The following is a 24,973-nucleotide window of genomic DNA, read 5'->3' as shown; positions in this document are numbered from 1 at the left end:
CGAGAAAATAGATGCTCCTTGATACTGTTTAATTAAGTTAGATGAAACTTATTCAAATTATACTGTGATTTAATATAATTGATGAAAATATGGACCTTTCTTGTGGAATATTTTCGACTATCTTAATAAGAACTGTGACTCAACAAGAAAATATTTTTTTCTAAGAAGATTTGTTAAATTAAAAGACTAGTGAAAGGGGTTTGTTTGCTCATAATATGCACCATCGCTAAGTACTGACTGGTGTCATCATCCGACATCCTCAAACGTAATACATATTTGGAGTTGGTTGAGTTATCAAGTCACATTCGATATTTTTCGTAATTGTAAAAATGCCTCATGGAAAGCACATAAAACATCGATGAAATCAAGTGTTGTATATAGGTTTTCAACAATTTTCATGTGTTTAGCGTTTTTCTATTCATATAATAACCGCTTTCTTAGCAAAGATTCAATTTCTTGTTCACACCAATTACCATCTAGAGTTTGGGTTTGGTTTCTGCTTCTCAATCATCTATGTTAATCACGCCAGCATACACATCACACCGTCTGGATTAGATTGAAAGATAAATAGAAATTAACAAAAATGTATCATTATAACTACGTTAACTTATTCTTATGGATGCATCTAATATAACTGAAAAGCTATTTTAGATGGGCATAAATAATATTAAATAAATCGATATATAGAATAATAATTTCTCACCGTATGAATATATCAGTCTATAAATATTAAGCAAATGTTTTAATGCGTAAAAATAGTAACTAATTAAGAACATATACAATTAAAACAAACGTTTATGTAACAGCGTTGGATATTTAATCTGTTAGATACAAGAAAAAAACGTGGGAGTGGTTAAAATTAAATAAAAAAAAAGAAATAAAATTGGCAGACCAAGAAATATTGTTTAAAAACGTCATAGAACAATGCAAGATGTTATTTTCCATCTCTAAAACGACATTAGAACGTTTATTGAGGTTATTATATAACCGAAAAGGTTCGTAAGGTCATTCAGCATTAGAAAGTCGCCTTATAATACGTCAGGTAACCGAAATTCTAGGAGACCGTTACTTTTCCGCCTTTATCTATCTTTCTACGATGGATTTTCGTTTGTACAGTGATTCTTAATAGCCCTGTAGCTTACCTGCTGCCTTTTCTTCTGGCTACACAGGATTGGAGCTATTACAACCGTAATTTTCCTTTTTCCATTGAAAGTTGAAGAAGTAAATAAGTACAATGGCAATAAAACTAATTGGTATTTATTTAGAAATATTTTATAATATTCTAATATTACAGTAATATTTTAGGATTATCCTTCCAAGACTTCCACGGTTTTTAACATAATATTTTTTCTCGTTTTTAATCATTATATTGGCTTTCTATAACTTATTTTAATTATATTTATTCCCTTATTATTCCTTTATAATTGTTTTCGTAGAAAATAATCAAAGCTATATATGATATAAAAAAAGAAATTCTATAGAATAAATATAATTACTGATGTTTTACATTATTATTTTATTGAATACTGTACCATGATCTATATATATCATGAAACTCATATTTGATATTCCAGGAAGTCTGGCCTATTAATTATCTCTATAACGAAAATGTCAATTAAACTAACTGGTATTTACTTAGTAATATTTTATAATATTCTAATATTACAGTAATATTTTAGGATTTTCCTTCCAAGACTTCCATGGTTTTTAACATAATATTTTTTCTCGTTTTTAATTATTATATTGGCTTTATATAACTTATTTTAATTATATTTATTACATTATTATTCCTTTATAATTGTTTTCGTAGAAAATAATCAAAGCTATATATGATTTTATAAATAAAAAAAGAAATTCTATAGAATAAATATAATTACTTATGTTTTACATTATTCTTTTTCTGAATACTGTTACCATGAATCTATATATATATATATATATATATATATATATATATATATATATATATAATGTTTCTAATTTCATATCTACTTTATTTAAAGAACAATAAATATATCAACAAAGAATATATATATATCATGAAACTCATATTTGATATTCCAGGAAGTCTGGTCTATTAATTATCTCTATAATGAAAATGTCAATTAAACTAACTGGTATTTGCTTAGTAATATTTTATAATATTCTAATATTACAGTAATATTTTAGGATTTTCCTTCCAAGACTTCCACGAATAAACTATAGAAAAACTATATATATATATATATATATATATATATATATATATATATATATATATATATATATATATATATATATATATATATATATATATATATATATATATATATATATATATATATATATATATATATAATGTTTCTAATTTCATATCTACTTTATTTAAAGAACAAATTTACAGTGTTTTCAAGCCTAGATTATTATAAAAACTATATGGATTTTGATATTTCTTTTTTAAAATAATACAGAACCTACTATTCATAGACGGCTAGTTTTATATAGGTATGTATCGTAAGTATTTGTTCGTGCATTTTCCGAAAATTAAATATCTGTATACCTGCATAAAATGTAATGTAAATTTGATTTCAGGTAGTGCAAAGAAAACCTTATATTAAATCCACCTTGTTTTCTTTCCTGAAAGAAAAACAAGTATTTTAGGTACCTTGACGGTATTTTGCACTTTAAATTAATATAAAAATATTTTTGTATACCTAGAGATGTGTACATTGAAACCTAAAAATTTCATTTAAATATATTCAGTAGTTTCCTAGAAAACAATTTTAAAAAATGTTGGTTTCCGTTTCGGTTCTCCGCTTATGAATTATTTGATTAAGAAGCATTTAATTGGCACTTTTATTGAGTGAAATGACAATAGACAAATGTGCAAGGAAATAAGGAACAAGGAAAAATGAGACATCTCCATTTTATTATCATTTATCTTTATTATTTCAACTTTCTAAAACTGATACCGATATTTTCTTCTAACGACCCTCATTTTTATTATGGCAGTATGTCATCATAGTTAAAAACGTTAACAAATCGTTTCCCTTTCCAAGAACCATTACGATAATGAGTAAGACCGGCGATTTAAAACACGTGGATTACTTTTTCACGATCCGATGCGATTATGAACCTTTTTGAATGAAAAATGTCGAAAAACAACAAATATTTAATCATCAAACGTGTTAATAATCACCAGTTAACATCTTAAATCGTAGTTCAAGGAGACTATATGTTATTTTTCACGGAATATATTAAAATACGTTCGTTTTTTTTTGTTCCTATGTCTCTCAAAATATGTTTGACTGTTAGTACAACGATTAAAAATTATTCGAAGTCACATCGAGTCAACGTTGTAAGGAATGAACGAAACAATTTCGATATAAAAACCGAAACATTCCACGTTCGGACTAAAACAATCTCGGTTGGAAACAGCGGTATCAATAAAACGTTGAAATGTTTTACTATACGGAAATATTTCATCAAAATAATCGACGCATTCCAGCGTTTTGTCGCGAGCGAAGTCGGGCCGACGGCGAGGTACCGCGCGAAAACACGGAAGACGCGGAAAGAGAACGAAACGAAAAAATCCGTTCCTCAAATCTCGGTTACCTGCATACCGCACGCTTTAAAATACGAATGTTTAATTTATCTCTCTTCTCTCGCGAAAGGCTATCCCAAAAACTATCGTAATCTCGCCGCTATTAACGGAATGAGAGAACAGCCGATAACGAACACGTAGAACTAGCACACACACGGCTCGTACGTGTGTATCGGACATAGCGGGTACGACAATCAATGCAATGTTTTCCCGCCGAATCGAAAACAAAACGATTTTATAGAGAAAAACGATCAACAAACGAAAAAAGTAAAAATACATACATTTTCCATTAAAAAGAAACAGAGTTTTGGTAAACGAACAGGACTTTTACCTGTCTTTGCAGGGAGTAGTCAGGCTAAAACTTGTTTTTAAAAAGTAGTGACTCAGAAAAGGCAGCTATTAAAAAGGGAGGCTTCGTAGAATAAAAGGTTTTCATGGGAAAAACGACCTTACGCCTAGAACCTCAAGGCTCACTATTTTGTTGTGGATCAAAATTCATTCCTTTCCTCTCATCTCCACGCTCTCTCTTTCCCATTTTCACCGTTCCTCTCTCTTCATCTATTTCTTGCGCCGAGAGGATCGGGTGGCGTCGCTTTCGACGCAACGGTTTTCTGAAGCTTGGCTACTCCGCTGGTAAGCGGCGAAAGCTCGCCGTCCTATTGGCCGGACTAATAGCGAAGCGGCGCACTGACTATCTGCGCAGAGGCGTGACGTCAGATTAGGGTCGCGCAGGCGGGGCCGTCGATTCATCTGGCGCTAGAGCACCACGACCGGCCTGGTTGCCTTTAGTTAGTTCGAAGCCGCCTCATGAAGACTCAACACTAGATTTAGTCATCTCTCTGAGAGTTGATACCTAAGTGAATTTTATTGTGATATTTAGTGTATAGGTGCCAAATAAGGTAAATATTCTCAATATTTTAATTGTTTATATATTTTAGGATTTTTCGCGAATAATTCAATCGTTTATGTAAAGTTTCTTCGGTGTGGGTTGGGTCCGATCTTTAAACTTCGAGCTTTTTTCGTTATATTTTCCAGCTGAAAATCGGGCACTTTTCAGATTTTCATTGGCGTGGAAATTCTGGCTTTTCACGATTTCCCGGCGCTATCGATCGGAAAATAAAATTGTAACTAATTTTTGGACATCGGGATTCGATTCTTTTCCATGGGAAATTCGGCCATTTTTGTCTCCATTGCCAACGCTTCGCTTTCCCGTGTGTGTGTATGTGTGTGTAGCTGACGTGGATTTCCGGTTGAGCTCACTGAGCTTGCGTGAACTCATCGGTTGCTAGCTCTCTCTCACTCTTTCCACCTCTATAAGTTTGCGTGAGTTAGAAAAAGAGAAAATCTAGTTTTTCGAGCTCGTCTTCGGTATCGATCGTAGATGTTTTTGGGTTCCGTTATGCGCCCTCCATACCGAAGTGGACCCGAGGTTGTTTGAACTCACTCCGCCATTTTGGTTAAATGCCTCGTTTTGTCTACATTGAGGGACTAAAAGACTGATTATTTTTCGGGTTTTTTTATTATTTATTTTTTAGGTACGGTGTTGATGTTTTGATTTATTTTAATTGGAGGTTGTTTGTTGATTAATTTTGTTTTTTTTTTCTTTTCAGTTACTAGAATATGGACGACGATCAACAGTTCTGCTTAAGGTGGAATAATCATCAGTCAACGTTAGTAGCGGTGTTCGACACATTATTAGAAAATGGAACCTTGGTTGACTGTACCCTCGCGGCAGAGGGTAAATTCCTCAATGCACATAAAGTCGTCTTGTCGGCTTGTAGTCCATATTTCGAGGTAAGTTTGTTTTTTCCCTGTTGGTTATATAGGTACTGAGTGTTTATTTTCTATCGTGCAGGCTTTGTTGTCTCGACATTACGACAAACACCCGATCCTCATTCTCAAAGACGTGAAATTTCAAGAACTGAAAGCCATGATGGACTATATGTATCGGGGTGAGGTGAACATATCCCAGGACCAGTTAGGCGCCCTGTTGAAGGCTGCCGAATCATTACAAATCAAAGGACTGAGTGATAACAAAAAAGAGGAGCCCGCAAAGAGGCCGGCACCCGCCCCTGCGCCTCCCAAAAGTCCTCAACCTCAGGCCCAGTTACCCAAAGTTCAAGGTTTAACCATTGAACAAAGAAGTCGGGATGATAGGTAGGTCTCCTGTTTACTTTTCGTGCCCCCGCGCGTAATATACGTGGTTGTTTGGTTTTTGGTGTACTCATTTCGGTTTTCTGTTTATTTGCAGAGAAGGATCGATGTCCCCAGGTCTTCGAAAGAAAAAAAGAATGCGGCGTAAAAGCGAGGATATGGACAATCATGACGCGTCCAATTCCTCGGACGCCCACAGTATGTCCTCCCAAAACATTCCTTCGGCTACCTCACAAATTTCGACCGCTAACAAAATGAACTCCTCTGACTTGCCCGACACGATCGAAACGAAACAGGAAATAATGACCAGACACAAAGAGGAAGCCGGTTCACAGCAGCAAGTTCCTATGATAAAAGAGAAGCTGGAAACTCACACAGAACTGATGCTCGAACCCAAATCGGAATATGTTGAGGAAATGAATGAGGACAGTATCGAGGACCTGACTTTGGACGATGATGACATTAGCAATATGGAACAAGTTGACGAAGGAGCCGGACCTAGCCATGGAGGAGAAGGATCGTCACAACAAGGTAACATATTCGTCAAGACTGACTTTTCTGAGGGGGTTATTTTTAAGACTTTGAACACTCCTGATCATACAGGCTATGGATATAACTTAAGGCAATTTTTATTTGGTGAACTGCATTTCTTTGTGTCGTTTATGGATACTTAATATTTTTTGTTTATAAATTACTTCTGTATTTGTTGTATATTACTACATATGCAATGTTTTCAATATAATTGTTGTGGCTATTGGTGGTTCTTCAATAGCAATTCAGATTTTACTTGTATACTATGTTGTGAACACTAATTCATCCAATGGCTTGTTATTTTTAAGTGTTACTATTGTTTGTTTTTCACATTCTATTTTTATCTTGGAAATTTTTATTTTCAGATATTTTTATTTCAATTACATTATTTTTTTGTTTTGGTCTTGGTCTTTTTGCTTGTATCTATTCCTCAGTTATATGTATTTCATTATTGTTGGGATTGATTTTTATTCTACTTTAATATCATCGTTTACCTTCAGTAGTCTTTGCTGGAGTGAATCTTAATACTTATTTTTCAATGTCACTATTCGAATGAAGTTTTTGTATTGTTTATTATGGACAGTCATGAAATTATCTTCATTATTCTGGTCATGTAAAATTCTTTTTTCATTTGAGCTATTAAATCAACTTATCAACTTTGTTATGTTGTTACCAGAAAATTTGCATAAACACTCAACATAAGTGCTTACCTACTTTAAAAGCCGTTGTTCAGCTTCAACCTCGCGAAGAAATCCAAGCAATGTAAAATTCGGGGATTTAGGAAAGATACTATTGGTGCAAAAGTTGTAATGCAGGATTTTGTCTAGATCCATGCTTTGAGGGTTTCATGAAAATATGTGAACTATTATTTTACTCATTGTGAATTTTGAGTTTTTGCTTTAAACAAAAGAATGAATATGAATTACAATGAATACTGCTTTTTGTTAAAACAAATATTTTTCTACTTAATACATATTCTATATCATAGAACTGCTTTTTTTTAATAACACATCAAGTATATGTGGACACCTTCATGGTGTTAGCAGTACTGTTGGACAAATTACTATCCAGTGCTAACGACGTCACCCTGGCGTTTGCTTTTTTTTGTTAAAACGTTAGGGAATACATACATTTCAGTTCAGGGTATAACATAAACCACCAGACGCAACAAATGTGTTCAAAATTTTTTTTTGTATAATCACTTATGCACAATACTTGCAACTGGAGACTACACTTCTATTTTTCTTTTTTTTTACTACTTTTTAAATTTTTCTGTGTGGTCTGTTATGATTTTATCGATGTCACTATTTTTATTCCTATACCTATTTTTTATTTACATTTCATATTTATCTCAATTTCTATGAAAGTTTTTTTTATAATATTTCAAGGTATTGAGGAAATTTATTACAATTTGTTGATATTTATACCTATATATATTTGTGATGTGTGATTTTATTGTTGGTCTTTCCTACTAATGTTTTTTTAAACCTTCAAGTTTTTTGTTTCAATTTTTTAAAAACATACCAGTTTGAAATCAATTATTGAAATTCATTCCTTTTTTATTTCTGCTTAATAAATCAGATTTTGCACAGTTCTATGTATAATAAGGGGATTACATCTCAATAATTAACTATTAAAAATCGTCACTTTTTGTAACAGTCCAACCATTATTATGCTGGCGCAGTTTGCCTCGTATTTTTGTCGGAAAATTCCGTCATTTACCGTTCTGACGTCAGCCGTTTCTCTCGGAATCACAAGTACCAATTGAGATTGCGATTCTGTGTAGATACTGCGTTTACTTATATGACGCTGAGTTGTTGTATCTTATGATGCAATAAGTAATAAGCACGATGATGTCATCGAGAGTGACTTTCTCGTTCGACTCCCTCATATCGACGGTCACGTACTTTGTGCCCTCGGTTATGGGGGAGTCCTGATGAGCCTGCCCTCATATACTGCTGTTGATTGATGTTTCGCGGTCACGATTGACGAGGCCTCCCGAGACCCTGAGGGGGCACTCTTTCTGCCCCTTCCTCGGGTCCTACTTTACCGGGAGATCTCGTCATCGTCGTCGAACCGTTTCAAATCACTTGAATGAACTAAGCCAACCTTTTTGGTTTCGGTTCGCAGATTTGGACGGTTCCAGCTTCAACGTGTATGAGGGCGATTGGGTCGATGTTGGCAGCTTGCTTCAGAGAATACGCGGCAACCTGCGAAAGTACTCGGTCCAGGCTTTGTACGGGGCGCTGGACTCCATTCTGAATCGCGGCATGAGCGTTTCTCGCGCCTCTACCCACTTCGGCATTAAGCGAAGTAGTTTGCAATTTTACTTGAAGAAGCTGAACATAAACTTGCGGAAGGCCTACGATTACGGCCCCAGAAGATGTACTCTTTAACTTTTATTATACATGCATGTGCAAATTTAATTGTTTTTTTTTCTGAATAGATCACATCAAATTTTTATGGCTTTTAACAACCCGTCCCCTATAGTGTTTACAATTAAGTATCTTATCAGCGTCTATTATACTGATTATTCAATTATTGTATGTTAATGTTTTTTTTTCAATCTCTTAACAATTGTTTCGAAATATTGCTATTGTTTTATTTATGTTACTAGTTCTCAAATTTAATCTGGGGAAATGTTTATTTTAGGTTATTTTCTTCGCACATATTAGCCTTTTTTAATTTGTTTTAATACTTAATACTGCTTATGTTAATATTTTAAAATTGTAATGTACTAACAATGCTTCAGTATTCATATGTTCGTTCGGTACTGTTCCCTTTAACTGGTTGTATACGCATTTTGCGTCATTTTCTATTTATATATCCCAGTATTTACATTCAGCATATGAATTTTATTGTTTTTATTTATAATTGAGTGGCTTGTAGGTAGCAGGGGTGTTTAATTATTGAAAGTTTCATTACAAATTTTCGGCATAATTTTATTCGAGATCATAAACCTCATCAGCTTTGGACCTGTTCAGGCCACAAATTTGCAGGAAAAACTTTCTAAAAATTCTAGGAAAATTTGGCAAAAATATTGCATGGTTTTTCATGATGAAGGACACTTTGATGGAAACGAAATGGCCCAAAACTGGGAATGGTCGGTATTATTTATATCCAAGAATGAGAGATAAAAAGACCAGATTCACTACTGTTCTGTATTTCACAAGAGGTTTTGTCACACGAATGCAAGCATTTTTCTTGGGAGTATCTGTATATCTCACATGATCTCTGTAACCTTCAGAACAAGTACCATACTTTGTTGGCTTTTGGATTGTTTCCAATTTTTTTTTATTATGATTTACAATTTAAAAGAAAATATATAGGAACTCGTACAATTTGTTTTAAAATTATCCTTAGCCTACTTAGGTTCTTTAAGTGTTTTAATTTTTATATGTAAATTTTTTCAAGTTCAAAGTCAGTGATAGTATCAAAAGGGTTTTTGTATATATCATATTGTTTGATATGGGTGGGAATTGGGAGGTTGTTTGGTTTATTCTTATGCAGCTTTCGGTGTGTGGTCTACTCGTTTTCATTGCACATTTATTGTTTTGTTCGCAGGATTTGGACACTGGCAAATGGGAAATCAATCACAAGACGAGGTATTTCTGGCCGCCCAAGAGGCGGTAGGCGCGCACAGGGACTCTCAAGGTAAGATTTTTGTTTCATTTTTAATGGCTCTTGCGCCTTTCTGAAAGAGGCCAGAGCTGGGAAACCTTGCTTCATTCGGCTGTTTATCCGCCGGATCCTCCTTGGCAGGGCCGACTTCAGATTGGCGCGCGAGTTTAAGACGTTTGTAGGTCGCAAGGCAAAACTCAACCCGAGTGATCCAGTCTCTGATTTTTTTAGTTTTACACACATACAAGCACACTACTTGGGTTATTATTTAGTTTATTTTTGGGTAGCTTTTGATTTAACTACATGCTTGTGTATAGTCCCTTTTGGTTTGCTTCGAATCTTTAACCTTGTAGCTTCTGTAGCTGGCAGTAGATTTTAGTTGAGTTGTGGATTGCCCTTCTCCCTTCATAGATACCAGACCTAGTTTTTTTTTTGGATTCCAGTAAAGGCCGCTCCGCGGAAAACTGTTCAAAATTGTTGAATGTTTTTTTAATAGACTTGTTGATATTCGTTTTTATATTTGTTGATTTAACTCTATTGGTGTAGGGTGTTATTCGGTAACACCCTATTTTCTTGGAACCGTTAATTCTGTTTTAACGGTGAATAATGCTGTCGTTGTTAATTCAGATTAACAACCAATTATATGAATTAATTTAAATGATTGTTACAGGATCGTTATTATGTTAACGATCGTTCAATTTAGTAATGTATTGTTCCGCGTCGAGTTGCGAGTTTTTAGTAATTCTAAGAGTAAGGTAAGAGTAAAAGGGAGGAAGGGAAAGTCATCAGAACGTTGCCGGGTAATCATAACTAATCGGTCACCTTCTGAATTGGCCCGAGGCTTAGTATTCTTGCTATTACTTCTTAGCATGGGGGCAAGTCTCGCTTGGCTTGTTTTAAACAGCACTGTGGCATCACACGCGCAGTTCGGCAACGTTGTGGTCTCTTCGATCGAAGAACAATCGGAGACTGTCAAAGTCTCGGCGTTATACAATATTTTGGATGTGTTCTCCTTTTTTATTTTTTAATTTTCTTAGCTTCTCAATCGATTATTTTAACATCCTATTATATCCCGAATAGGTTTTGCCATGCGATTACAACCGTGTGTTTTGGGTGTGTTTTTATTTAATTAAAATTTTTTGGTGGGGCCCTAAACAAGCGATAAACGCCGTCTTACATTGTTCTTGTTTTGTCTCATTTTCTCTCTATCGTGTCGTCCAGTCAACCGCCGCCTGGTCTCTCCCGGTTATCGTTTGTTTGGTGTCCTGGTATTCTGTTGGCCTTCTATCTCATTTTACTTTTTGGTCTAACAAAGTATCTATCATGTTGCATGCTTTTTTACTGTGTACATTATTTTTTTTATTTCCCTTGTCCTTTTTTTTAAAGCAACATTTTTGTCCCGACGACAACGACAAGGTTCGTTTTGAATCCTGTCGTTCCCGGTTTTTTCATTTTTTTTTGTGATTTCAATTGTTCTGCGACGGTGGTTCAAGAGCTACTTTGTTCTGAGCCGTCATCGCGGAATGCCGTCCGAAGACCTCGCCCGAGTTACATGCTTCTTTGGTAATACTTTTGGCCCGAGGTGGATGTTTCTTGAGAGGTCGCGTTCCCGCTCCAGTAATTTCGACATCAGGACTTTCCTGCTGTCGGAGGTGACCAGACTCCATAATCACCTTGCCTGTTTGTAAGGTGTTTTTTGTTTTTTTTTTAAAGAGAAGTTGTGTGTATTGCACGATTTCTTAGTTTTTTTAGGTTTGAGGTTATTCATGCAGAATTACTTACTCAGTTTTGCTTGAATGACCTTTGAAGTTTTCGACGTCGATCTGTGGTATAAAATTGTTTAGATCGAGTTAGTTACTTTTACTCCTTGATTTAAACAGTTTTCACCAGCTGCTGGTAGTTCGGGTTTAATTTTTTTTTAATATAGCAGTGCCCTTTTGTTTAAGTTCTTTTGTGTTCCCAGTATTTAAAGCTGTGAACGTAAAAGTACTTGTTTATTTTATTGCAGCAGGGTTTTTACCGTTTAAACTGTGTTTCGTAATGTTATGTTTTATAACATTGCAACATATTTTATTATCACGGTAAACATTGGTAATGTTTTCCCAGGATCATGAGATAATAAAACTTTTGTGATTATCTCGCGTATTTTGGTCTTATGTTTTCTGCTTCTCTAGTTGTAATTAATTGCAGCTGAATCTCGCTTTTATCAAAGCGTTTTTATTTTACAGCATATTTTAAATAGATATATTTCTATAACATTATACACTTAACATATCTCACACATTTCACACCATAACTTGTAGTTGGGCAGTTTTCGGACTGTCCGGCGAGGTAATAATTAATCTATAACTATCTCGTTGCGATCAAATACGGCCAGGTTTTCAGAAAAATCGATTTGCATGTTTTGTCAGTGTGGGGGGAGGTAGAGGGCCAACCGGTACTCTCCGTTCGGGAGTCTCCTCGGTCGTTCGTCCTCTCGAGACGTTCGAAATTATCGTCTTCCTCTCTCCGTCCATCTCCGTTAGGCGCGGTCGCATACTTTATTGCGATCCGTTCATGGTGGAATGGATTCTGGGGGACGAGACGATAATTATATCGGGATGAGGCAATGGAAGCGGACGAATTTCAGGTTGGTACTCTGGCTTTCGTGTGTGTATATGTTTGCGTGACTGAACGACGAATACCGATCTCTGACGGAGGTTTGTAATTTTTCCAGAAATCTTGCCGTATATTTGCTCGAGATGCGGCAGGGGCTATTCGATGTCGTACACTTTAGAACGGCATCAGAAATACGAGTGCGGGGTTGCTAGACAGTTCTCTTGCGGGGTTTGTTCTCGAAAGTTTACTAGGAGGGACGTACTGAGGGTTCACGAGAAGAAGGTGCACTCGTTGCATTTGTAGGGGATTTTCCTTTCTGGTTACCGTTTCGTTAAAATTATTTATCTTTGGGCTGGGAGCGGGGAGGGAGGGTTTTGCTCTCGTGGGCCGGTAGCTAATGTATTTTTTAACCACTTTCCGTCCCCATACCTTTTCCCGTTTTACCCTCTACTTGTCCTTTTTTTTTTGCCCACCCTTCTCCTTTCTTCCTATCTTTTCAACATCTGCGACTAAGAAGATGGAGTCGGCAATGGCAGCAGTTTCATTCACCACCACCAAGACGAAGGACGAGGGAAGCCAGACGTGAGAGGAGGACGAAGAGTTTTGAGAAATGTGTAAGTATTAGTCGGAACTCGTTTGGTAATGATGATGGGGAGACACTTTACTTTACAAGCGTCTTCCTTTATTTTAACGAAACTTGCCGGGTTCTTTTGGTTTGTAGTGCTGTTGAATACAATGTCTTATTTCCTACTGGGACCTGGCAGGTTTTCGTGTTCATTTTCTCGTTAATCAGTAGTCTAAAAGGAATTTCGTTCTGTCCTTTACAGAACTGTACGCCCGTTTGAGTCCAAGGCCTAAGGTTTTCGGCAACGAGAGATGATCAAGATTCATTCAAAACCATTGTACTAAATTTTTTCATCATGGCTGTGATAATAGAGTATTGTTGTGTGAAATCGTTGTTTTCTTTGATCGACCCAACTTTTGATTTAATTTGCGTTTTGTTTTTTTCCTGTGAAATCTCGTTTATACTGCTTATGGAACGTTCCGCGAGCTCTTCGTGCTTTTACCGTTGTTGTTTTTTTGTTCAAATCATGATTCGTAATGAGACGGCGCGGCAACATAAGCTCTATAATATCGAGATTTGAGAGACGAGAGGCCAAAACACAAGACCAAAGACCAAAATATGCGCGAGAAAAAAAGCTATTGAACTGGTACCGAGTACAGCAGAATCTTTTTCCAGGCGAAGATGGTTCTTGGTACCTGAGAAAAATTGACCACGGAGTCGGGTATCCCTGTCAAAATTGTGGAAAGGTCTACAAACACCGTGGCAACATGCGCAGGCACGTGCAGTACGAGTGTGGCAAACCGGCCATGTTCCAATGTACCTTTTGCGATCGAAAGTTTCATCAGCAGAGCAATCTAAAAAGACATTTCGAGAATAAGCATAGATGTTTCGAGACTGGGCCGACGATGTCGAAGGGTCCGTCGCCGTTGCCCACTTCTCTGCCAAAGTTCAGTAAAAGTATTACCGTATACAGGACCCCCAAGGCTGCGGCCCTCACTGACTTTTAGTCTACAAGTTTCCAAAAACCAAAGAATTGTTTTCCAAAGCCAGATAGAGTTCTAACCTTTAGTAATCTATAAGATTAATTTAGATTTTAAGGGGGTGTCATTGTTTTGACGGTTTTATTTTTCATGCAAAGAGATCTCTTCCTGATTAGCTCTTTCTGTTATTTAAGTTTTATTTTCAAGCTCCGCGAAATGGTCTTGTGTTGGTCTCTGGTACTAAAGTAATGAATTGCAAAATTGTTTGCTACTTGGGAAAATTTTTGTATACGACAAATAATTCTTCAGATGGTGGCGTTATTTTGGGATAAGAAGCTCTAACCTATTATGAAGTATCATATGGGTTTTCTTAAAAACAGAAACGAGTTAGTCATTTATTTAGAAATTTACGTGGGAGATATGAAGATTAGAAGCTAAGCTAAGATCAATTAAAATTATCATGAAATGAAAATTAAAACAATCTGTTATAATTTTAGACCCGATTTTAGATTTAATTAAATCAGCATATCTCTCATTCGAAGCCAAATTTGACAAAATATCTATGATGGTATATTTTCCAAATTCTTAAAAGGGATATATATATCTTTATTTAAAGTAAATTAATAGGTTACGAATTTAAAGAAATTATTCTTAACTAAAGCTGTAAAGAAAGTTATTTACCATATATATATATAACAGTGCCATAATCAAGTAGGTTTTAAGCAAAGCTTTTACAAATTTGTTAATTATTTTCTTTTTATTTTTAGTTATATTGAAGATTATATTTCTAATTTTACGTTTAGTATCTAACAAGAGTTTTGGATTGGCTTTTTAAGTTCGTTATTTTTCAAAATTCGAGCTCAGTGTTATACAGCAAATCAAAAACTAAGTTCTAGTCTTGCAATTTGCCATAGAATCGAAATTGTGTTACCCTTCTCACTAGACGGTAATTTATAGACGTGAGACTACCAAATAAATAACACAGTATATCTAATATATTAAATGATAATACCAAGTAGTAAATTTACATAGGATGTAAATGTTTTCGAAGAAGTTATGTATATAAGCTATGGCTATACGTTAAAATCTAAAAAAAGTGTAAAAAATAATGGTAGATACAATATATTCGTAATTCTACAAAATGGAGTTTTCTTCTTGGATATGAGGGTGGAGGAGAGCATGCGCAGGATATCATCCTTCGAGGGAAGATAGGTCGCAGTTAGGTTTGTATTTCAATGCACGGAGAAAATTTAATCTCTGATAATTACAATTATATTTCAACTAGTACAGCAAATAATCGAGATAACAATCATTAATCTTAATATTCAGAGGTCAAGTAAACAACAATTAAATGTTATTAAAGATAATTTACTTTCATGGAGCTATCGAGTGTTAGAAAGTTTCAACTTATATAATTTGTTTAAATAAGCATTATGCTACGCGTATTTCTAGTTAAATTATATGGGAAAAATATTCAAATTAGAATCGCTTTATTATGTGAAGGCAGTAATTTTTCATTTTTTTTATTTGGTTATTGGATTCGTTTCAAATGCGTAGAATCGACAGCGGCGTATATTTTATTCATTTCAATTACTGTAGCTAATTATCTACTCAAGTAATTACATTCTAAATTTAGATTAATGTGGATTCTTAACCTTATTTACGAATTATGGACTTAAAAGTGTTTTATTTTCTTGTTGCGTGTTCGTTTTTGAATTGGGGTTATGTTCGTATGATGCACTTTAGAGGGTGTTTTTATTGAGGGAGCATGTGTTTAAATAGTTGTGAACGATATAGCCTCGCATAATTTTCTTAAGAATTAGAATTTGTTTTACATCCTTCCACGTACCGTATGGAGGAATCGAAATAGCAATTTTCTGATTTATATTTTAATAAATTTATATGTTAACAATTGATACAATGGTTGATGATATGACTAAATTATAACGATTTGGATTCTTGTTTAAATGTATTGGGGCTCAGTCAGAAATATTTCCAATTCCATTATATCATTTTGAATACAAGCTTTATGAACTGTATCTTTAAACTATAGTGTTTTTGATTCACATTTGAAGTCTATTAATGAATTGTTGATCTATTACTGTACGTTGAATTTAATTAGACTGCTTGACTTGGACCGTCAGTCTTGAACTCTCGACTCGCCTTATATTAAATATTTAAAATCTTATTATATATCTTATATAAAATCGGAGTAGGTATGTCGGAAATATTTAATTTTCTTTTTGGGAAAAATATTCGTACATCGGTAAAGAGAACTACTAACTTATTATATTATTGGAATCTCTAGTAGTGATTAATAATGATAACAAATATCCCGGAATTCATCCAGGCTTATCCAGCTTAGTTACTGACATGGTTGGTTCAGATGGCCACTTCATGTAATCAGCTACAAACATTCAGCCAGAACCTTAGCGGGGAGAGCCATTTAATGATTTGACCTTTTTCTTTTTAAAATTTTTTTGACACAATGTTATTTTGATTTTTATAATGAAATTCTTTTAATTTAACACTTCGAAATTCATTTTTATTGTGGTATATTTATTGATTTTATTAATATACACTTATTTGTCTTGATTCATTGGCCGCTCTAAAGCTTGATTAAAGAATAAATAGGTATTATATAAATGACAAAAGAATAATTTTGGAAAATTGTTTTAGAGAAGTTTTCTAATAGAAATTATTTGGAAAGTCATTTAATTATTTAACTTTTTTTCTTTTTGATATGTTAATTGACTCAATGTTATTTTAATTTTTATGTTGAGGTTCTTTTGATTTATTACTTTTTTATATTAAATTTTATTGGTTTTATTGTTATTGACATATTTGTCGGCTTTTATTGGTGTGCTAAAGTTTGATAAAAGAATAAATGGGGATTATAAAAAGGAAAATATGTGATTTTGGGAAATTACTGTTATGTTTATTAATAAGAATTACTTGAAAATGAGTCCGATAACATCATTGCTTTGCCAGTAATAATAAAATGAGACCTGGGCAAGTAATTAGGCGTTCCTATTCCAAGAATTTTATTGTGCTTACGTCGTAAATAATGGATATTTTCCGAAAATATCTCGTAAAATAATATAAATAAACCCCAAGCCGTATTATTCACCCCCTGAACCGTCGTTGGCGATGGTTTTTCAGGGTTATGGCCGTATCGATTTTTCTACCTGCACACAATGGGACCCAGCGCTGCTAGGGCGGCTGTCTGCCACATTTTCACTCCCCCCAGGTACTTTTACCCGTCGGTACGACACACAAAGGGAGGGTAAATGCTCGCCCTTTTCCTTACGGCCCCAGTAGTATTTCAAATCTGTTGCAAGATGGTACGCAGAATGTTCGCGTTTTATTTTTGCAGTTTTGTGATTTTTGGTGGTTTTGTGATTGTGTGAGTTTTGAGTGAATGTGTCGTTCGTGAGATTTCGTTTATTCGTGATGGTATGAATGCGAGACGGGGTAAGTCTTTTTAGTTCAATGAATCGTGCGCAATATGGAGCTTCTATTTTCGAGTTTCTTGTTGTCAGTTATTATAGGGTTATGTTTCGATGTTTAATGATTTCTTATTGTTTCTAAGAATACGTCGATTAAAAACGTTACATTGAAATGTATTTAAGCACGTTATGCAATTGTCTTAACTGTGGTCAGTTATAACTGTTCAGAGGTTAGATTGTTTATATTTTGAGATAGGATTATGTAGATTACGGAGAATTCTGCATTTACATTCTATTGTTATCGGAAATTGTTCGATAATTTTAAGTATATGTAGGCAAAACACAAAGTATCTAAAAGATAACCTTAAATTTTCTAGGTAATTTGTTTTCTGTTTATGTTCACAGCTCCAGTATTCTCGTATTTAAGACATTTAAGCTTCGATGATTTAATTACATTTCGTTTTATGGAGATTTTGATGTTTTTTTCGCAGTATCCTTTGTTTCGTAATTTGTTGAATAACATTCGCCCTGTGGATGTGAGTATTGATCATTATTGAGTGAAGAATGTTCCAACTATGTTTGTTTAGATGAGCCAAGAAGTGACAGTTTAAAGAGTGATTTACGGTATAACCCATACACATGTACAAGTTCATATAAATTTAAATATAAATTGAAGAGATTGAGTTTTTATTATTGGTAGTTTGAAACCATTTTTTATAAGCAAGTATACGTTTGGGAAAATAGTGCATGGTAGAGATAGTATAAAAGTAATATAGTAAAGTAGTACCAGACAAAAGAAAACTGTTGTTTGTCGAGAGAGAAATTATACAATGTTTATTTTTAGTTGTAATTCCGGATATTCAAAATTTGCTCGCTAGAGGCCAGGAGAACGTGATAGCATCGAACGCCGCCTTATTTCAATACTATAAATTCATCAAATTGAAAATGTCGGAGAATAGCGCGGTTCCCGGCGTGAAACCTACCGCTGTTAAAGCACCGACCGTGGATACAGCTTCCGATAAACGACCGGATTGTCTTAACGAGCGCAAGCAGGAAAACGTAATGATTCCGGTACAGAGGTACGAGTGCAAGGTCTGCCAGAAGAGCTACAAGAATAAGCGACACCTCTATCGACACGAGAAGGAAGAGTGTATCGGGATAGAGCCCAAGTTTCGATGCGAGATATGCATGAGCATGTTCAGACGAAAGTACCATCTCTCCAGGCATCTATTTAACAGGCACGGAGTGGATGTTAAACTGATGCCGAGTGAAATGGATATATCGGCGATCTAGTCCCCTTCATTTCTTTTTATTGTACGCGATACCTGTATTATTTTCTCATATTCGTTTTAGCCATTGTATCCTTTTTATTGTTTCGAATCTGTTGTTTCGGATAACGTGTGCGCTTTTTTTAAAATTGCTTGTGAATTTTTTAATAACCTCCATATCTTCCCGATATTAGACTTCTATATGCATTTTATTATAACCAGGTGTCTTAACAATGAGTGCCTTCTTATTTACCCATAGGTTGTTTACGAATATAGAACACTTTTTACCATTTTACACCAAAAATGTTTAGAGACGATTTAGTTTAAGAGTAGTTAGTTCTATAATGTATAGTGCCATAGTTTATAATGTATCCATAAGAGTTCTTTGGATTTTGAAATATATATTTTACTGAATTAATAAGTGAGGTGTTTAGCCTTGTGTTGTCCCTTCTCGTTTTAGACCCCAATGATTCCTGATTATTTCTTGTCACTGTCTGAAAATACGATGAAATATTTTATTAAATTAATTACCTTTTTCGGATTTTTAGAGTTTTTCTTTTTTACCCAAAATTGTTCTTGTACAGTAAAAAAAACTAGGTTTTCAGTCAGATTGCAATGACGAATTCAATTTAGCTTTATGTTATATAATGAACTTTATACTTATAAACAAGGGTGACGGTTTAACATCGTTTTATTCGCTTCCAATTTGTGTCTTTTGTTAGTGTTCTTCGTTTGTTTACCGGAAATGATATATCTAATGCTTGTTAATGCACTGTTTGGAGAAACGACGAAATATTTTATTAAATTAATAACCAATAATATATTAATTTTGCCTTTTTTCGGAACTTTTAAATTTTCATTTTTCTCCTTTACCCAAAATTGTTCTTGTTCGGTAAAAACAACTAAGTTTGTAAATAATGATCGTGATATGATTTTATTTTTATAGCACATAAATGGAAAGACAGTTCATAAGGCTTATTTTGCTATCTAAAATATGTGGTAGTGAGTAACAGACCGGTTTAAGGATTTTTTTTTGAAAATGTATTTATGTATCATCTATCTATTTTCAGTAAATTACAGAATGTTTCTTTATAAAGGGAAGGAATATTCCTCTAATGATTTTACATACCATTTTCTTTGACATTTTTGATCAGTTAACCGAAGAGAGCAAATAAACAATGAAAGTGTTGTGTGATCTTCAAATCAGGCCATTTATTAATTAAATTGTTATATGCTATGAAAAATCTATTAATTATGAATATTTCATAATGAATAGTGAAATGAGCGTGGTAAAGTTGACGAAACAATATCTAAAAGGTTTTCATAATATAGTCCAAACATTTCATTCCGATTATTATATTATGTTTATTTTTGGATTATTTAAGGGATTTTTACTTTAATGTAATTAGTTTTGTGTGATCAATTGTGACAAATGAACTTGTGAATGGATGTGATTTAGCTTACTGTAGGTACACAAAATAAATTAACGACACAACTGTTTCCAAATGGTTCATTTATTTACTTCTAATTCACTGTTTTTACAAGGTTCATTTTTTTTGTGCGAAACGACGTATAACAAGAAAATGTCGTACATTGTCTTTACTATGATGATATTTTCAAGTTATGGTATTCTTTCGTTAGCTGTGGCGCAGTTGTCAATTAAAGAAGCAACATGAAAAGACGTCTAGTGCTGCAAATTATTGACACATCCTGTAACTGGGACCAATAGGTGAATGAACATGTCTCGCAGTAATGTTTACGTGATTACTTGTATGTTATATACAGTTATGGTCAGTTTTGTTTCCTGTTAATTTTCAAGATTTTTGTGGTGTGATATTGTAGCGATATATTTCGACATAATGCGTGCTTGGCTACCCATATGTATGGTATGCGTGAACACACATTGTTTATCATTTTAGACCGAAAATAATGGAAAGATTTAGTTTTGATGTTGATTGGCATTGTTACTCTTTATTATTATTCCGTTGTTGAAGGGTTCCTTGGGTTTTTAAATATATTTTTACTGGTATAAAATGAAAGGCATATTTAAGCTTAGGGTTACGCCAATGAAGTTTGCTGGGTTATTATTAAGGAATTATTATTATGAATGGATATATTGCCTGTTACATTTACGATTTATTAAAAATATTGTGTGGTGCAAATTACTATGTTCACAAACACGCCAACAGATAAGATATTATCAGATATTTTGTTTACTTGCAGTATATATTGTCATAAATTTGATTTAGTTTTATATTATATAATGAATAAGTGTTTATAAACAAAGGTGACGGTTTAACATCCAGTTAGTTGACCTCTGTTGTTCGCCTGGTCACTGGAAATTATATATTTAATGTCTATTCGTTTTGTAGGACATTTCTCCACTAACGCCGAAAGAATGATCAGACAGTTGCTGAAAGACGACAAACGTTTTCAGTGCGCCAGATGTCTGAAGCTGTACAGACACAAGCACATTCTCAAGAGACATATCGAGTTTGAATGTGGTGTGGAGCCGCAGTTTCACTGTTCGCTTTGCGGTCATCGCACCAAGCGGAAACACGATATGACTTATCACATGCGAAACAAACACAACCAAGGCTGAACGGCCGTTTGATACTTTTTTGTATGCGGAAATATGGAAACGGTTTCTTCAGAAAAAAATCGTTCATAAAATCATCATCGTTGTGTAAAATATAATGTATTAGTATGCATCGTGCGGCGTTTATTAGACACTATTGAAGTTATTAGTCTGAAGACATCAAAAGAAAACAAATAGTTTTTAATACTTATTCCACGTTTTAGTTAACCCGATACTTTTAATTTAATTTTTCTTTATTTAGCTTTTTAACTGAAGCCAAGCCATTGTTTTCAATTCTTTATACTAACTGATAATTACAACTTGCCCTTTTCTTTCATATTTTCTTTCCATTCATTTCATGCAATTTACTTTTATAGTAAAAAATCTCTCGTAAATTCATCATCATTGACCCAAATATAAATATATGTGTGTATGCAGTGAAGTTATTATTGTGAAGACATCAACAAAACACAAATAGTTTTCAATATTTATTCTACGTTTAATTTAACCGGATTTTTTTAATTTCATTATTTTTTATTTAGCTTTTTAGCTTGTTCCGAACCAAACTTGAATGAGTTTTTATAAGTCGTGTCTATTTAAGTTACTTTAATTTTAAACCAACGTGTTTTGGGTTTTTTTAAATTTGATTTTTCTTTATTTAGCTTTTTAGCCTATTCCAAGCCATTACTTTTAATTCTTTATTTTGACTGATAATTATAACTTGCCATTTTCATTTATATTTTCTTTCCATTCATATTCATTATCGAACCGATATTAGTAGCTTAATATTTCTAATTTAATATAAAGCCATTTACTTTTATAATAAAAAATTTCTGTAAAATATATTATTATTCTGTAAAAAAATGTGTAAGTATGCAGGGTGTAGCTTTTATTAGACATCATTGAAGTTATTACTCTCAAGACATCAACAAAGGAGAAATATTTTTCAATAATTATCCCACGTTTTAGTTAACCCGATATTTTTGATGAGATTTTTCTTTATTTAGCTTTTTAGGCTATTCCAAGTTATTGCTTTTAATTCTTTGTTTTTACTGATAATTATAATTTTCCCCAGTTATTCATCAAGGTGGGTTTGTTCATGTTCAATCTCGAATAAACATTAGTAGCTTAATATTTCTACTTTATATTTGAACTAAATCAATTTACTTCATATCTTCATTTACTTTCAATCATACTTATTTTAAATTAAAAAAAAATCTAATTTTGAATTTGAGTGTGTTTTTATATGTGGTGTTTATTCAAGTCACTTTATTCTTATACCAACATATTTTGAGTTTTAGTGCTGCTATGCTATATATTTTGTTCCTTTACTTCAGCTCAAGTTTATTCAACGCTTTAACATAAGACTGATATATTTCATTAAATATGTTAATATTAAGGTGAAAATATGCACAAGGATTGATTTTAAAACAATTAGTCCGCGCTCCGTGATTTTTAGTTAATTAGTTATCGAATTAATGTTGCTAATAATGAATTATTTAGATTAATGTTTAAACACAATATTTTTTTCATGATTTTGACATCTTATTAATTTTTGTGGCCTTAACTGTTATTTTGCTGTTATTAAACATACGAAATTATGTCATTGAAACAGCTTTATGATAGGCCACCTTGCTAATCTCGCCAAGAGTCAATAATTTCGATTAATACAATTTGAACCCATAACATTATTTTCATGTTTAAACAGTTTGGTTGTGTTTGGTTTGGATGCCATCTAATTAATTTTTGAAATTTCCCAATTTGGACTATTTTAAATGCTTTAAATGTGAGTTTTGATGTTGTTAGACGTACAAATATTATAATAAAATTAGTTAGAACTGTTGGATGTTTAACTTAGACCTTTAATTACAGATAAACGTCCTTTAAGAAGCATTTATTTTAACTATTTTGACTGAGACGAAAATCAAATTGTTCTATGTATTTTGTGTTCTTTTATCATCAATATTAACATTAATTCAACTTCATTTGTTCTTTAAATTTCATTTTAATTCCATTTTATAATGTGATTTAACATGAAAATGCGCATGTGGTTTTATCTTTAAATAACTAGTCTTTGTATTTCGTATTTGTCTGAACACTTTTAGTGTCGTTATGGTGTCCGAAATTGAATGAATTTCGCCAATATTCAATTAGTAATATAAAAGTTTGAAAACATTTTATTATTTTCATGTTTGAAGCTACAAATATCAAGCTGTTTTGAATCTACAAATATCTTAATAAAGTTAATTATGACTATTGGATGTGTATCCTCGGGCCTTTAATTGAAGATTATTGTTCTTTAGGAAATATTACTATGACATATGTAACATTGAATATTTGCCTGATTTGGAATAACTGTTTCTTTGTTTTACCTGTACAGAGTTTTGAGATTATTTTGATGTAATTTTATTTTTAATTATTGGTAATCTGAGAACTTTTAATTACGAAAAGAAACTATTATGATACACAGGATATAATGACTTTGTGTTCATTAAGTATTTGACTGAATGATTTCAAGATATGGCTTTCGGTCGAACTTCCTGCAATACCTAGTCAGGACGTCTATTTTTTTGTCTATAACCATTTAACGTCTAAAACCATTCATAACTTCATCGAATCTTCATCATACTCGCATTATATTATTTAAATATTTTAGGAGCACTTGAACGACACGTTTGTAATCAATGCGGGAGGTCGTACAAACACAAAACGAACTTGTTGAATCACAAACGGGAGGAGTGTAACAAACCGCCTTCATATTTTTGCCCGGTAGCGGAGTGCAAGAGGGGTTTTAAAAAAAAGCAACACCTACAAAGGCACGTCTTGATACACGGCAACGATGAGAAGGTCATGGAGTATCTGAGGAAGGAGAACGAGAAGAAAATGGAGAGGCGACTTTCGTTCAGCGATCTCTCTGGACGCGGCTTGAACTTGTCGAAGAACCTAGAAGGAAACACAAGCTCCATAGCTTTCGGGTAAGCTTTCCCGTTCCGAATTCGTAGTTTGGTCGCTTTAAGACGTGCTTTTTTAGCGCTCCTAGTAATTATTCACAATTTGTCTCGAACTTTCCGCAATTACGAAAACCCGATCAAGACAAAGCGAAACAGGATCAATCCGCATCGTTTACTCCGTCACCATCGGCTTCTGGTCTAAAGAACAATTCTTCTGCTGGCCCAAATCTCGACCAATCAAACTCGAATAACAGTTTCTATATGTACGGCACCAGGAACATGTCGACGGTTAACAGTCCGTTTGATTTCACCATAGATTTATTAGATCCAAGCAGATTGTTCTCAAAACCGAGTTAAACAATATCGACGATACTTATTTCCTATGTAATAGTAGAGTGCAATAGTACAAGAACTGGTATACCTATATGTAGGATTGTTCTTTAGTTCAGGGCTTTGTAGGTTTATGCGTTAACATCGTATAACACTATTAATTTTTCACTGTTCCCGTTTATAGACAAGCTCGATTTGTTTAAGACTGTTTAGTATACCCATACGAATATAGATATAGAATATTAGTGACGTATTTAGATATTAATAAAATTTTCGTATATTACCCTGTTTCTCTTTTAAGAATCCTTCTAGCCAGAATAATTATTATTTTATTTACGAGAAGACATCTAGTGTAAGTAGCTTGG

General features: G+C 33.6%; 1 protein-coding gene across 5 annotated transcripts in view; it reads left to right on the top strand.

The window, feature by feature from the left end:
* The first annotated feature begins 4,341 nt into the window (after nucleotides 1-4,341).
* Lola (longitudinals lacking) overlaps nucleotides 4,342-24,973 on the top strand; it is an 82,893-nt gene continuing 62,261 nt past the window's right edge. For 4 of the 5 annotated variants that reach the window (XM_076415964.1, XM_076415962.1, XM_076415965.1 and 1 more), the window contains exons 1-5: nucleotides 4,342-4,482; nucleotides 5,194-5,377; nucleotides 5,439-5,740; nucleotides 5,835-6,268; nucleotides 9,833-9,922. In XM_076415964.1, coding sequence (XP_076272079.1) covers nucleotides 5,204-5,377; nucleotides 5,439-5,740; nucleotides 5,835-6,268; nucleotides 9,833-9,922 — 1,000 coding nt within the window. In that variant the 5' untranslated portion in view covers nucleotides 4,342-4,482; nucleotides 5,194-5,203. Of the gene's footprint in view, nucleotides 4,483-4,953; nucleotides 5,119-5,193; nucleotides 5,378-5,438; nucleotides 5,741-5,834; nucleotides 6,269-9,832; nucleotides 9,923-24,973 lie in introns of those variants that run through there. The other variant, XM_076415961.1, reaches the window with a different exon arrangement.

The sequence above is a fragment of the Rhynchophorus ferrugineus genome, unplaced genomic scaffold, assembly GCF_030347505.1.
Source record: "Rhynchophorus ferrugineus isolate W39M unplaced genomic scaffold, kcgeb_rfMv2 rfM10, whole genome shotgun sequence".
NCBI classification, from domain to species: Eukaryota; Metazoa; Arthropoda; class Insecta; order Coleoptera; family Curculionidae; genus Rhynchophorus; species Rhynchophorus ferrugineus.
The sequence above is the reverse complement of the archived record's forward strand: the minus strand, read 5'-3'. Positions and strand labels throughout refer to the sequence as shown.